Source organism: Melanotaenia boesemani, chromosome 16 (genome assembly GCF_017639745.1).
Source record: "Melanotaenia boesemani isolate fMelBoe1 chromosome 16, fMelBoe1.pri, whole genome shotgun sequence".
NCBI lineage: Eukaryota > Metazoa > Chordata > Actinopteri > Atheriniformes > Melanotaeniidae > Melanotaenia > Melanotaenia boesemani.
In genome coordinates this window covers 526,683-538,878 of record NC_055697.1, presented here as the reverse complement: position 1 = coordinate 538,878, position 12,196 = coordinate 526,683, and the positions used below count along the sequence as shown (strand labels likewise).

At 45.7% G+C, this 12,196-nt stretch overlaps 1 protein-coding gene across 1 annotated transcript in view; it reads right to left on the bottom strand.

Moving 5' to 3' along the window:
• The window catches only part of zswim8 (zinc finger, SWIM-type containing 8), an 87,540-nt gene that overhangs the window by 73,000 nt on the left and 2,344 nt on the right, over nt 1-12,196 (bottom strand). Inside the window, 1 exon segment of the mRNA XM_042009651.1 lies at nt 3,295-3,448. Coding sequence (XP_041865585.1) covers nt 3,295-3,448 — 154 coding nt within the window.

Here is a 12,196-nt window from a genome sequence, read left to right as displayed (position 1 = left end):
GCCGGGTTGCACCATCTCTCGGTTACCTGCTAACAGGTCAGTAACAGGACTGGTATAAAAGGAGCATTTCAGAGAGTCTGTTAGCTGGAAATTTGGACAAATTGTCCCCCCCCGCGCTTCGCTGTGTCGGTCAGCTTTTTATTTACGCTAAGTTGCTAAAGTTGTGCTAAATTAGCTTAAGGCACTTCCCGTTGTAATGTTTTGGCTTACTGGAACTCTTATTTTGAAGTGTGAAGCACTAGAACAGGATGTGCATGTAAAATGTTAGAGCATTGCAATGTCGACTTTTAGCCATAGTAGCACATCAAGAGCATGAAATAAAGAACCGGCTGATGTCGGCAGTTCACACATATCGCCAGTCATCTATGTCAGCAATAGCATCGCTGTTATCCCAAACTAGCGTAGCATTAGCTAAGTAGCCAGTAACTGCAGAAATAACGTAAGTGTATAAAATATCTGAGCGTCCATCACTCCGTCAGCTGCAGGTGGAGGCGTATTTTAGGAGGAGAGGTGTGGATGCAGAGGGGAGGAGCTTTACTCACTGCAGCACCTAAAACTTTATTAACATTACAGTCTGTCTTCACCACCGTCATGATGTCATGTCTTAGTTTTACTTTGTCAGAAAATACTAGCGTGAGCGGCTGTAACAGCGACTCTGTGTTACAGTTAGTGCCAGACCATGGTGACCATTATATATAAAACACAACGCTATCAAAGATGACGTCTTTCTGACATTTGAGAAAAACATATCTGGTTTTTATTTTGGTTCATATATGATTTATGCCAGGATATATTTCATGGCAAAGAAAATGTTGGAGTTAAAAAATGTAATTTAACATTGAAGGGCATCAGAAGGCTGCATAAATAATGTTTAACTTCACTCGTGTTTGACATATGAGGCAAACATCTTATATATATTTTTCTACCTGTACTTTACCCTACTTCTAATTTACATCAGCAAGAAGTACAAAACAAGATATATTTAATTCATTCATCATTCGTTTATACAGTTCATTTATAGATTTGTAGACTTTTTTAAGGTTATATATTTTAATTTTCCAGTTATTTAAAGCTTTGTTGCATGTTTTTAGAAATTCTTCTGTTTTAAATTTAAACATATGAAGACAAAATGTTGTGAAACCGTAAAATGTTCTGCCTGTAATTCATATTTTTGTTGGTGTAAGCGTTAATGAACCAAAAATGAAGTTAATTTATTCTTTATATTTTTTTAAAAAAGTCGTCAGATTAATCGGTAGTCAGATTTTTTTCTGCCAAATATCGGAATCGGCCTCAAAAAATCCATATCAGTCGGGCCTTAAACTATATATTGAAATTTCCTCTAGAACAGGTCTCCACTTTGTCCTTGTAGTAAAAACTAAACAGTCTGATCTTATTTATCTGATCTACACCACAGCTCCTCATTGCTCTCTACATGATTTCTGTATCAAGCATGCAGGTGAATGTGGGACATGTGGCTTCATCCAACTGAAAATCTGAAATCCTGTGTTTGTTTAACTCTCCCAGAGGTGAAGCTGGACATGCTGGTGGAATACTGAGAACTCCATCACGGCCAAACAAGCTGCAGGGTCCTGCAGAACTGAAAATGGACCCAATACTTTATTTACGTCAACATGTTATCTGAGATCTGAACTTTGAGAATATTTAGAGCGACTTCACTAAGTAAAACTGTCTTTATTGACTTCATCGGGACACTTCACAAGTTGGACTGTTTTCTCTCCTCTGTGATTTTGTCCCAGATTTTCACACATTTATGGAAAACCTGTCAGTTAAGAGGTATGAAAAAAGTCTTCACAGCTGAGTGTAGCTGTCACATGACGTTTAAATGACTGTGGACAGGACGGACAACTGAAGGCGTGGGCGCTGTTAAATCGTGGATGCTTAGGCATAAACCTGGATCCAGCGCCTGACACATTAAAATGAATCTTCTTTCGCAATTAGCTAATGTTTAAAATTGCAATTTCAGTTAGAAACTATTAATCATTCAGTCCTAATTTATATCATCAATGGATTCAGAAAATCAGGAGAAATCTCTGTGCACAGGGGACAAGGTCGAACATCAAACCTGGATGAGAAGAGGGAAGCTACACTATCATAAACACCACCCAGGAGCTGCCGGCTGCCCTCAGATTTATTATTCCATGTAATGCTAAACTGTCTCAGTTTCCACATCTGATATGTTGTTTTATGTTCTGTTGGTAATAAAACTGGTTTGATGAGATCTGGAAATAATTTGTGTTTCTTTTAGGGGTGGACTCGATAAAAAAAATGTACCTAATTAATTAGAGGCTTTGTAATGAATTAATCTCGACTAATCACATTTTAGTTGCATAACAAATATTTGCCCCCAAAAGTAACATTTTTTAATTGAAATGGCTTGTAGTGGACGACTGAATCGAATAAACGACACAGATATTAATATTGTAAATTCAAGCTCCGGTAATGTCTGGAACATGCTTTTAATTACAGCTCAGTTCAAAACAGTAGAGAAAGAAATAGAAAATATCCCTGGCCCAGAACTGCACACACCTAAAGCCAACGTGTCATTTTAAGAACTTAAACTAGCAGCTCCAGATGTTCTTTGATGAAGAGTCTACAACATGTTACAGAACTTTTCACCTTTTACATGTTTTCGTCCACATTCTTCATTAATAGGTATTAAAATCTGACGGTAAGCAGGACAGGATCTCAGTCTGGTCCTCAGGTGAACGTCTCCCGTTCTGGCTACAGGGAGTGTTTCTGGACGGGGCCGGTGCTTCATGAGAAGAGTAAACATTACCAGCTTTTTACATCAGTCTGCAAAAGTCTCCAAAAACACCAGAAAAAGTCTCTACATTCGCTGCTAGTCGCTTTTTTAAAACAGAGTCACTAGATAGATCTGACAACCGGCTAAAAAAACGTGAAGTTAGCAACACCGTTAGCCGAGCTCTGATGTGTGCATCAATACGATCCGTGCAGCAGAAATCGTGCACGGACAAACGTCCCACCATGTCTGAAATCCAAACTGCCATTCAACACATACTTGCTTGTAACTAAAGCTACACGCCTAACTTTATCTGCATTTTTCAGAGCGCCCCAGCTTTTATGAAACTGAGGTTGTAATTCATGAATTTGTTTTGGTAAAGAACATTTAGCCAACAGAAATACCAATCAGCTTCCAGCTCAGTACTTTCATACCACACGATGAGCAGATGACACTGAAGGACATTTCTTCTTCAATCCGGATTTTTTTAGACCCAAACTGGATGTAATTTAACAGTTCAGTGTCTTTCTCACCTGATGTCCTCCTCGTTTTCAGGGAAGCTCCAGAAGGCGATGCGGAGCTGAAGCTGTTCGGGGACAGGAGGGTAGACCTTCTCCACCACCTCAAATGGGATGTGGAACGCCACCTGCTTTGCTGACAGCTCCACCAGTGGAATCACCTGACCATCTGGGAAATGACCAGAAAGATCAGTTCAGTCAGATGAGGAATATAGAGGATTAGGTCCATCACTCAGTATCACCTTACTGAAAGCTGCAGGTGGAATAACAGGAAGTAGTCAGCATTAATCTAACAGCAGGGTGAGAGTTTGACCTCTGAGCACACAGGAATCAGAACTGGGTTCACCACAAGTACCAGTGATGTTCTTATTTATGTCCAAGAGTTGCAGAATTGCTCATACCTCATTGTTGACAGAGATCCACCAGATCTCAGTTTTTCAAGGCTTTTCCAGTGCTGGAAAAAAACCCAAAGCCTAACCAGGGCTCTAGTGGGACCATTTTGGTCACACATGCGACCAAAAGTGTGTTAAAAGGGACTTTTTGCATCTGTCCATCTAACATTTCTCAGGTCTATGTAAAGGACTTTATCTCTCTAAATATCTGCCAGTGTATTCTGTTTCCCTCCTTCCCGGAGCTCAGAGAAGAATAACACCGTGAGAAGGTGTAGGTCTTCCCCTCTGCTTACTTCTGATCCACAGCTGTTTGCAGCATATTAGACATCCGGTACGACGAAGGACAGACGAGACTCGCAAAAGGTGGAATCGTCGGTCGTGGAATTTTCTCCTATGTGGTTGTTATCTATTATCCTCACTAATTCGGCATTTTTCCAGCGTGCCCGAGCAACATGAATCCCGGTCAGCAGTGGTTAACACATTAATGAAGAAATCCAAAGCAACACAGCTGGAAAAGATGGATTCGGATCAGATATTGATGTTAATAAAACCTACAAAGAATATGGGATCAGTTTTAATAATGACTTAGAAATTCCAATAATGGTAGATTCCGCTTGTTCAGCTGTGTGTGTTCCTGTGGTGGAACGACGTTCCCCTGATGGAATGGCGTTCCCGTGATGGAACGGCGCTCCGGTGATGGAACGGCGCTCCAGTGATGGAACGGCGCTCCCGTGATGGAACGGCGCTCCCGTGATGGAACGGCGCTCCCGTGATGGAACGGCGCTCCAGTGATGGAACGGCGCTCCCGTGATGGAACGGCGCTCCCGTGATGGAACGGCGCCCCCCAGATGGAACGGCGCTCCCGTGATAGAACGGCGCTCCCGTGATAGAACGGCGCTCCCGTGATGGAACGGCGCCCCCCAGATGGAACGGCGCTCCCGTGATAGAATGGCGCTCCCCAGATGGAACGGCGCTCCCCTGATGGAACGACGTTCCCGTGATGGAACAGCGCTCCCCAGATGGAACAGCGCTCCCCAGATGGAATGGCGCTCCCGTGATGGAACGACGTTCCCATGATGGAACGACGCTCCCGTGATAGAACGGCGCTCCCGTGATGGAACGGCGCCCCCCAGATGGAACGGCGCTCCCGTGATAGAACGGCGCTCCCGTGATGGAACGGCGCCCCCCAGATGGAACGGCGCTCCCGTGATAGAACGGCGCTCCCGTGATGGAACGGCGCTCCCCTGATGGAACAACGTTCCCGTGATGGAACAGCGCTCCCCAGATGGAACGGCGCTCCCGTGATGGAACGACGTTCCCATGATGGAACGGCGCTCCCGTGATGGAACGGCGCTCCCGTGATGGAACGGCGCTCCCGTGATAGAACGGCGCTCCCGTGATGGAACGGCGCCCCCCAGATGGAACGGCGCTCCCGTGATGGAACGGCGCTCCCGTGATAGAACGGCGCTCCCGTGATGGAACGGCGCTCCCGTGATGGAACGGCGCCCCCCAGATGGAACGGCGCTCCTGTGATGGAACGGCGCTCCCCTGATGGAACGACGTTCCCGTGATGGAACAGCGCTCCCCAGATGGAACGGCGCTCCCATGATGGAACGACGTTCCCATGATGGAACGGCGCTCCCGTGATAGAATGGAGCTCCAGTGATGGAACGGCGCTCCCGTGATAGAACGGCGCTCCCGTGATGGAACGGCGCCCCCCAGATGGAACGGCGCTCCCGTGATGGAACGGCGCTCCCGTGATAGAACGGCGCTCCCGTGATAGAACGGCGCTCCCGTGATGGAACGGCGCCCCCCAGATGGAACGGCGCTCCCGTGATGGAACAGCGCTCCCCAGATGGAACGGCGCTCCCGTGATGGAACGACGTTCCCGTGATGGAACGACGTTCCCGTGATGGAACGGCGCTCCCGTGATGGAACGGCGCTCCCGTGATAGAACGGCGCTCCCGTGATGGAACGGCGCCCCCCAGATGGAACGGCGCTCCCGTGATGGAACGGCGCTCCCGTGATAGAACGGCGCTCCCGTGATGGAACGGCGCCCCCCAGATGGAACGGCGCTCCTGTGATGGAACGGCGCTCCCCTGATGGAACGACGTTCCCGTGATGGAACAGCGCTCCCCAGATGGAACGGCGCTCCCATGATGGAACGACGTTCCCATGATGGAACGGTGCTCCCGTGATAGAATGGAGCTCCCGTGATGGAACGGCGCTCCCGTGATAGAATGGAGCTCCCGTGATGGAACGGCGCTCCCGTGATAGAATGGAGCTCCCGTGATGGAACGGCGCTCCCGTGATAGAACGGCGCTCCCGTGATGGAACGGCGCCCCCCAGATGGAACGGCGCTCCCGTGATGGAACGGCGCTCCCGTGATAGAACGGCGCTCCCGTGATGGAACGGCGCCCCCCAGATGGAACGGCGCTCCTGTGATGGAACGGCGCTCCTGTGATGGAACGGCGCTCCCCTGATGGAACGACGTTCCCGTGATGGAACAGCGCTCCCCAGATGGAACGGCGCTCCCATGATGGAACGACGTTCCCATGATGGAACGGCGCTCCCGTGATAGAATGGAGCTCCCGTGATGGAACGGCGCTCCCCTGATGGAACGACGTTCCCGTGATGGAACGGCGCCCCCCAGATGGAACGGCGCTCCCGTGATAGAATGGCGCTCCCGTGATGGAACGGCGCTCCCCTGATGGAACGACGTTCCCGTGATGGAACAGCGCTCCCCAGATGGAACGGCGCTCCCGTGATAGAATGGCGTTCCCGTGATGGAACGGCGCTCCCATGATGGAACGGTGCTCCCGTGATGGAACGACGTTCCCGTGATGGAACGGCGCTCCCGAGATGGAACGGTATTTCTCTCCATCCATCCATTGTCTGCCGCTTATCTGGATTAGGGTCGTGGGAGCAGCTGCCTAAGCAGGGAAACCCAGACTTCCCTCTTCCCGGCCACATTCACCAGCTCATCCGGAGGGATCCCGAGGCGTTCCCAGGCCAGCATGTTCTGGGTCTTCCCCGGAATCTCCTCCCGGAACACCTCACCAGGGAGGCGTCCAGTAGGCTTCCTGACCAGATGCCTGCTCCATCCTTGAAACACAAACGAAAAAAAAAAATGTGTTAAAAGAAATAAACTTAAAGTTTAGCTTCACTGAATGAAACTAAACATTTCAAACTTGGTTCACGAGGCTGTGCTGCTTATGGCAAATTCACCTCCTCTGATTTATGTTGAATCTTTTTCATGATATTTATCTACTTGGACCTGAATTTTGTGAAAGGCAGCTCCTCTTTGGGATTATAATATGCCATGTTATTTGGCTGCTCGAACAGCCAGAAACATCCAGGGTTTTTGTTATTCTATTTTTTATATACGAGACAGCCTCTCATATGAGCAGTTTTCTCAACCACGACTGATATTTATTTTCTACAGATCTTCTCCAGGACTGCCTCCGGGTGCAGCTCAAACACATGGAGTGAGTTTGATGGAGGCTGCTCAGCTCTCTTCCAGCTTTTCTGCTTCATTTTGCTCAGGCAAAAAAAAACTTTTAAAGTAGTGAGGATAGACAGAGATCAACCACATATAGGCAAATTCCACCATATCCCACGTTTGACAATGGATTTCAGTTTCTTCAGTTCTCGCCTGTGTGGTTCTTCGTCATTCCGGACATCTAACACACAACATGGTGTACAGCTGTGGATCAGAGCCAGTCAGAGGTGAGACCTCCTCTGGGCTTATCATGACGTTATTCTTCTCTGGGCTCGGTTAAGGAGGGAATGAACACAGAATATGCAGACAGACATTCAGAGAGATAATTCAAGTGTCAGTTTTATAATTCTGTACAACTCTGGTTGGACAGTAGAGTAAAATTCATTTGACGTTACACAATAGGGATGGAAACACCAAAACTCTCCAACTTTTTGATGGATAGTTTCTCTGTTCACACATTACACCACGGTGAGGTTGATGCCTTTTAGTGGTCAAAGGTCTGTAAAAAAGTGTATTTAAATTCAGAAATGTGGTCTTGTTTCTTTTTCCCACGGTTCCAGTTTTATTTATCTGTCAAACAGCAGCTCTTCTGCTAAAGCACAGCTGGAAGTCAAAGCTAGATAAATGTTTTCCTGCTTTCTAAAGACATGTTCAAAAGCATGTAGTTTTCCTGTAAGAAGCCTCCCAAGTCCAGGTAGAGGTCCTGTAGCATTTTCCATCTGGTTTCTCCACGAGAAACCCAGAGTTAATATGTAGGATTTATTTCATCTTTACAGAGCAGAGGAGATTTAGCTGGAATGACACTTCTTGGTTACTTTGCTGTTATTAGTTATTTTGGTATGGATAGAAATAAAACTTAAAGACCTATAAGGAGCGTTCATGTGGTTTTACACATTTATAGTGTTGAGAAATTATTAATGTAGAACAATTGTGATTATGTCTCTGATAATAATTGTACCAATTTGCTGGTTCAGAGTAAAGAACCACTGCTGTGAGGAGCTGGAAGTGGGTCTGTGAAGACCAGCTAAATGTTGTGACCACCATATCCAGAAGAAGTGTCGTCTCTATTGTCAGTGATAGAGGCTCTAAAGACAACTACAGTTCTACTCATCTTCTTAGTTCTCTATGCAGCCTTTGACTTGGGAAATCAGGCCCTCCTACACATCCCTGACGTCACACATACTGCACAGCTTTGGCTCCAGCTGCTTGTAAAGATAGTAGTCATCTCAGTGGAGCAGCCACTCTTAAAGCCAGGCTGATCTGGATCAAGGTGGTGGTTCCATTAGAGAATGCCAGACACCAGTTTAAAAAGCTGCCTTAGACAAGAATGCAGGCAGAAACACCAACTGATAGAGAGGCTCTAATCAAACTATGAACTCTGCCCAGAGCTGAGTCAGAAAAACACTGACTACATGTGGGAATGCTGGCAGAATGGTAGGAAAGATGACTTGGGGGAAATTGAGTCCAACAAGTATGTAGTATGAAGCCCATCAGGCGCTTTGATAGCTCAGTTTCACTGAGGACACGGGGAGGAAAACTACGAAAAGAAAAAAGTAGAAGCATTGCTACATGATTAGCTGATGAAGGTCGTACTCTACACACTGAGCCCACAATCAGCCACCGGTGTAAGTTTGTCTCGTGTATTTTCTGTGTGAATACAGTCAGCATTTCCAAACTCTACTGATGTTGTTTTTTGCCGAGTGATGTTATAAAATCGGCCGCTCTTAAGGCCGGACCGACTGATTAGCTGTTCAGCGCAGGCACCTGTGGGAAGGTGGCTAACAACACTGTCAGGACACGTCGGGACAAGAAACCGAAGATCAACTGATGATCATGACTGAACAGAGACTAGTTCTGTTTGACCTTTCTGAAACACACAAAGCTACAGCCACTTGTGAAATTATTCAGTCTCTTGGCATTTTTCCTTTTTCCTGTTAGAAATTTAAATGGATTATTTTGAACTGGATTGACATTAACCAAATTAGTGAAATGAAATGGGGAAGAAAACAAATACATAACATAAAGTGGTGCATGAACATGTTTCACCCTTGTTGTTCTGAAGCTCTACTGCTGCTACCAGTTACCTTGAGACATCCTATAATGGGTTCAATAAAGTCCACCTGTGTGCAGTCCTGGAGGAAAAACCTGTCTGAGTTTTCCAGAGACTTAATAATATTAATAAAAATTATAATAATAATAATACATTTTATTTAAAAGCACCTTTCAAAACACCCAAGGACACTGTACAAAGACTTGAGATTGGGACAGAGAATAGACTGGAACAGAGAATAAACTGGGACAGAGAATAGACTGGGACAGAGAATAGAGTGGGAGAGAGGCTAGAGGGTTCAACACCTTAAAAGGAAACTGGCTATTAGCACATTTTAGCCTTAACTCGTGGTTATTGCCCCATTCTACTAAAATGAAATTGTTTGTGACACGTGAAAAATCCTAATTACCTTTAAAATTGTTCGATACCAAAGTCAAAGCAGTACTTATATTAATGATGGTCTTCTGTCAGGGGCGGCGTGGCTCAGCAAGGTAGAGCGGTCGTCTCGTAACCCGAGGGTTGCCGGTTCGATCCTCGGCCAAGTCGGGTTCATGTCGAGGTGTCCTTGGGCAAGACACCGAACCCCTAATTGCTCCTGATGGGCCGTGGTCGAGCGACTTGCATGGCAGCTTCCGCCATCAGTGTGTGAATGTGTGTGTGAATGGGTGAATGTGATGTATAATGTAAAGCACTTTGGGTATCATTCCAGGTACAGTAAAGCGCTGTATAAATACGGACCATTTTACCATTTCTGTCGAGATAAATAGCACGATTGTTTCATTTAGTCCGCAAATCATTTCATATCAAGTTTACCGTAGTACATTTAATATTCACTACTAAAAACATGAAGTGGTCAACAGCAAGTTCACCTGATGTGATTGAAATAACATTAGAAAATTAAAGTCTTCTCAAATAGAATTAGTGACTGTCCGACTTTAGGAGGGGTTCCCACAAGGACCTCATTCCACGACTCCGACACTTAACAGCATTTCCTGTTTTATAAGAAAGAAAGACGTATAATCGGCAAAACAACGGCCAATATTGGCCATTGTGAAAAGGGTTAATATCGGCTGATTCAATCGACCTGCCGATTAAATCGGTCGGGCCCTACAAATCAATTTCATTTAGTCCTGCTGTTCACGCTTTTATCGATGTATAGTTTCGCTGTTGCAACATAACCAACTCGGTGTGAGGTTGATGCCTTTTTAGTGATCAGTGTGCGGTGGTCTGTATTTAATTCCAGATACAGGGTCTTGTTTCTTACTTCCACTGCATGCCTGGAAATGTGTTGAATTTAATTGTTTAAGGAATGCATCGCGATGCGGACGTGAACGAATCGCGATGCGGACGTGAATGAATTGCGATGCGGACGTGAAGGCATCGTGATGCAGACGTGAATGAATAGATGCGGACGTGAACGAATCGCGATGCGGACGTGATAGCATCGATGCGGACATGAAGGCATCGCAATGCGGACATGCATCGCGATGCGGACGTGAAGGTCCGCATCGCGATGCGGATGTGAATGCATCGATGCGGACGTGAACGATTCTGCATAGATGCAGCAACAGAACATAACGGATGATAATGATGTAAGCTATTTATTCTGCTGCCGCCTGCACGGGAGGCCTGATCTACCCTGCTGCAACAGTTCGACAGATCCAAGCCTGAATCCATTTTTTTTAAACCTTCACTTAGGAAAGCTGCAAAACTAATTAAACATAAAAAATCCCTCAGTATCTTACAGGAAATATTTTCATTGTCTCAAGGAAATCACGTAAGATTACACAAGGCTTAAGGCTAACGTCTACTGAATATACCATTGGGAGGCTAATGGTTAACATGCACAAATGGACAAAAGGAGGAGGGGAGGTACAGTATCAACATCCAACTTGAGGGTGAAGCTGACCTCACCATCACAAACTGCGTTGAGGACAGAGAGCTCCAAACCAACCGACTGGATGGCATCGTATTGGGAGACAGCCCCGATCCACTGCTACCGTGGCTGATGACACCCTTTCTTGCCGCAGCCACAGCAGCCCAGATGTGCTTCAATGCCGCTCATTGCAGAACAAGATGTGCACTCAAGCATTTAAATGGAGTTCTGAAGAGACGGTTTGACGCAACTACATGCGAGTGGAACCACAGGGAGCATGTAACATAATACGTGCATGTATTGTCTTGTATAACATTGCGACCAGGTGGACCGTCCCTCTCTGTGATCATGTTAATGACGCACCTGAGCCCCGTGTGGAGGTACCGGCCCAATCTCTGTCTTTCTGTAAGAATGAGGGACGAACAGGACGTGTTAAAGGGATGAAATCGTTAGAAATTTTTTGACAGGTTCTTATTTGATTATGAACTAATGAATAACAGGAAAACAGAATATTTTATTTGTGTTTATTGGATTTGTTTTGGGGTTTAATGTGCAGGGACACGATAATGTCAAGTTTTTATCTTTGCTGTACTACACTGAAAGGCTTGATAGGAGCCTAATGGCCTATTTAACCACTTTATCCCTGCAACGGTTAAACAAGTCAGGTGCAAAGTACAAATATAAACATAGGCACAGAATAAAAATTTCTATTATTTGATCAACTGTTAAAGTTATCCGGATGCTACTCCAAAGTTTTGAAAAACCCAAACTGGGGGTTTTATCTGGATGACCAGGATTGGATTAAGTGATCAAAGCCGATTTCGGAATCTGGATTTACATTTTAAACAACCCATTTTCAAGATTTGATCCTATCCGATAACCGAAATCTGATCAGATTACATTTGAACAACTGGCCCATAGCGATGCATCGCTGAACGGAATCAAGCCGAGATAACTGTGATCGAATCGAATTGTGAGACCAGTGAAAATGCACAGCCCAAGAAATTAGCTGTGTATATAACCGCAGCGAGAAAGACAACTTCAGCCCACAAACTCGTTAAGAGATGACCTACAGGGATTTCATCTGCAGTGGTTCC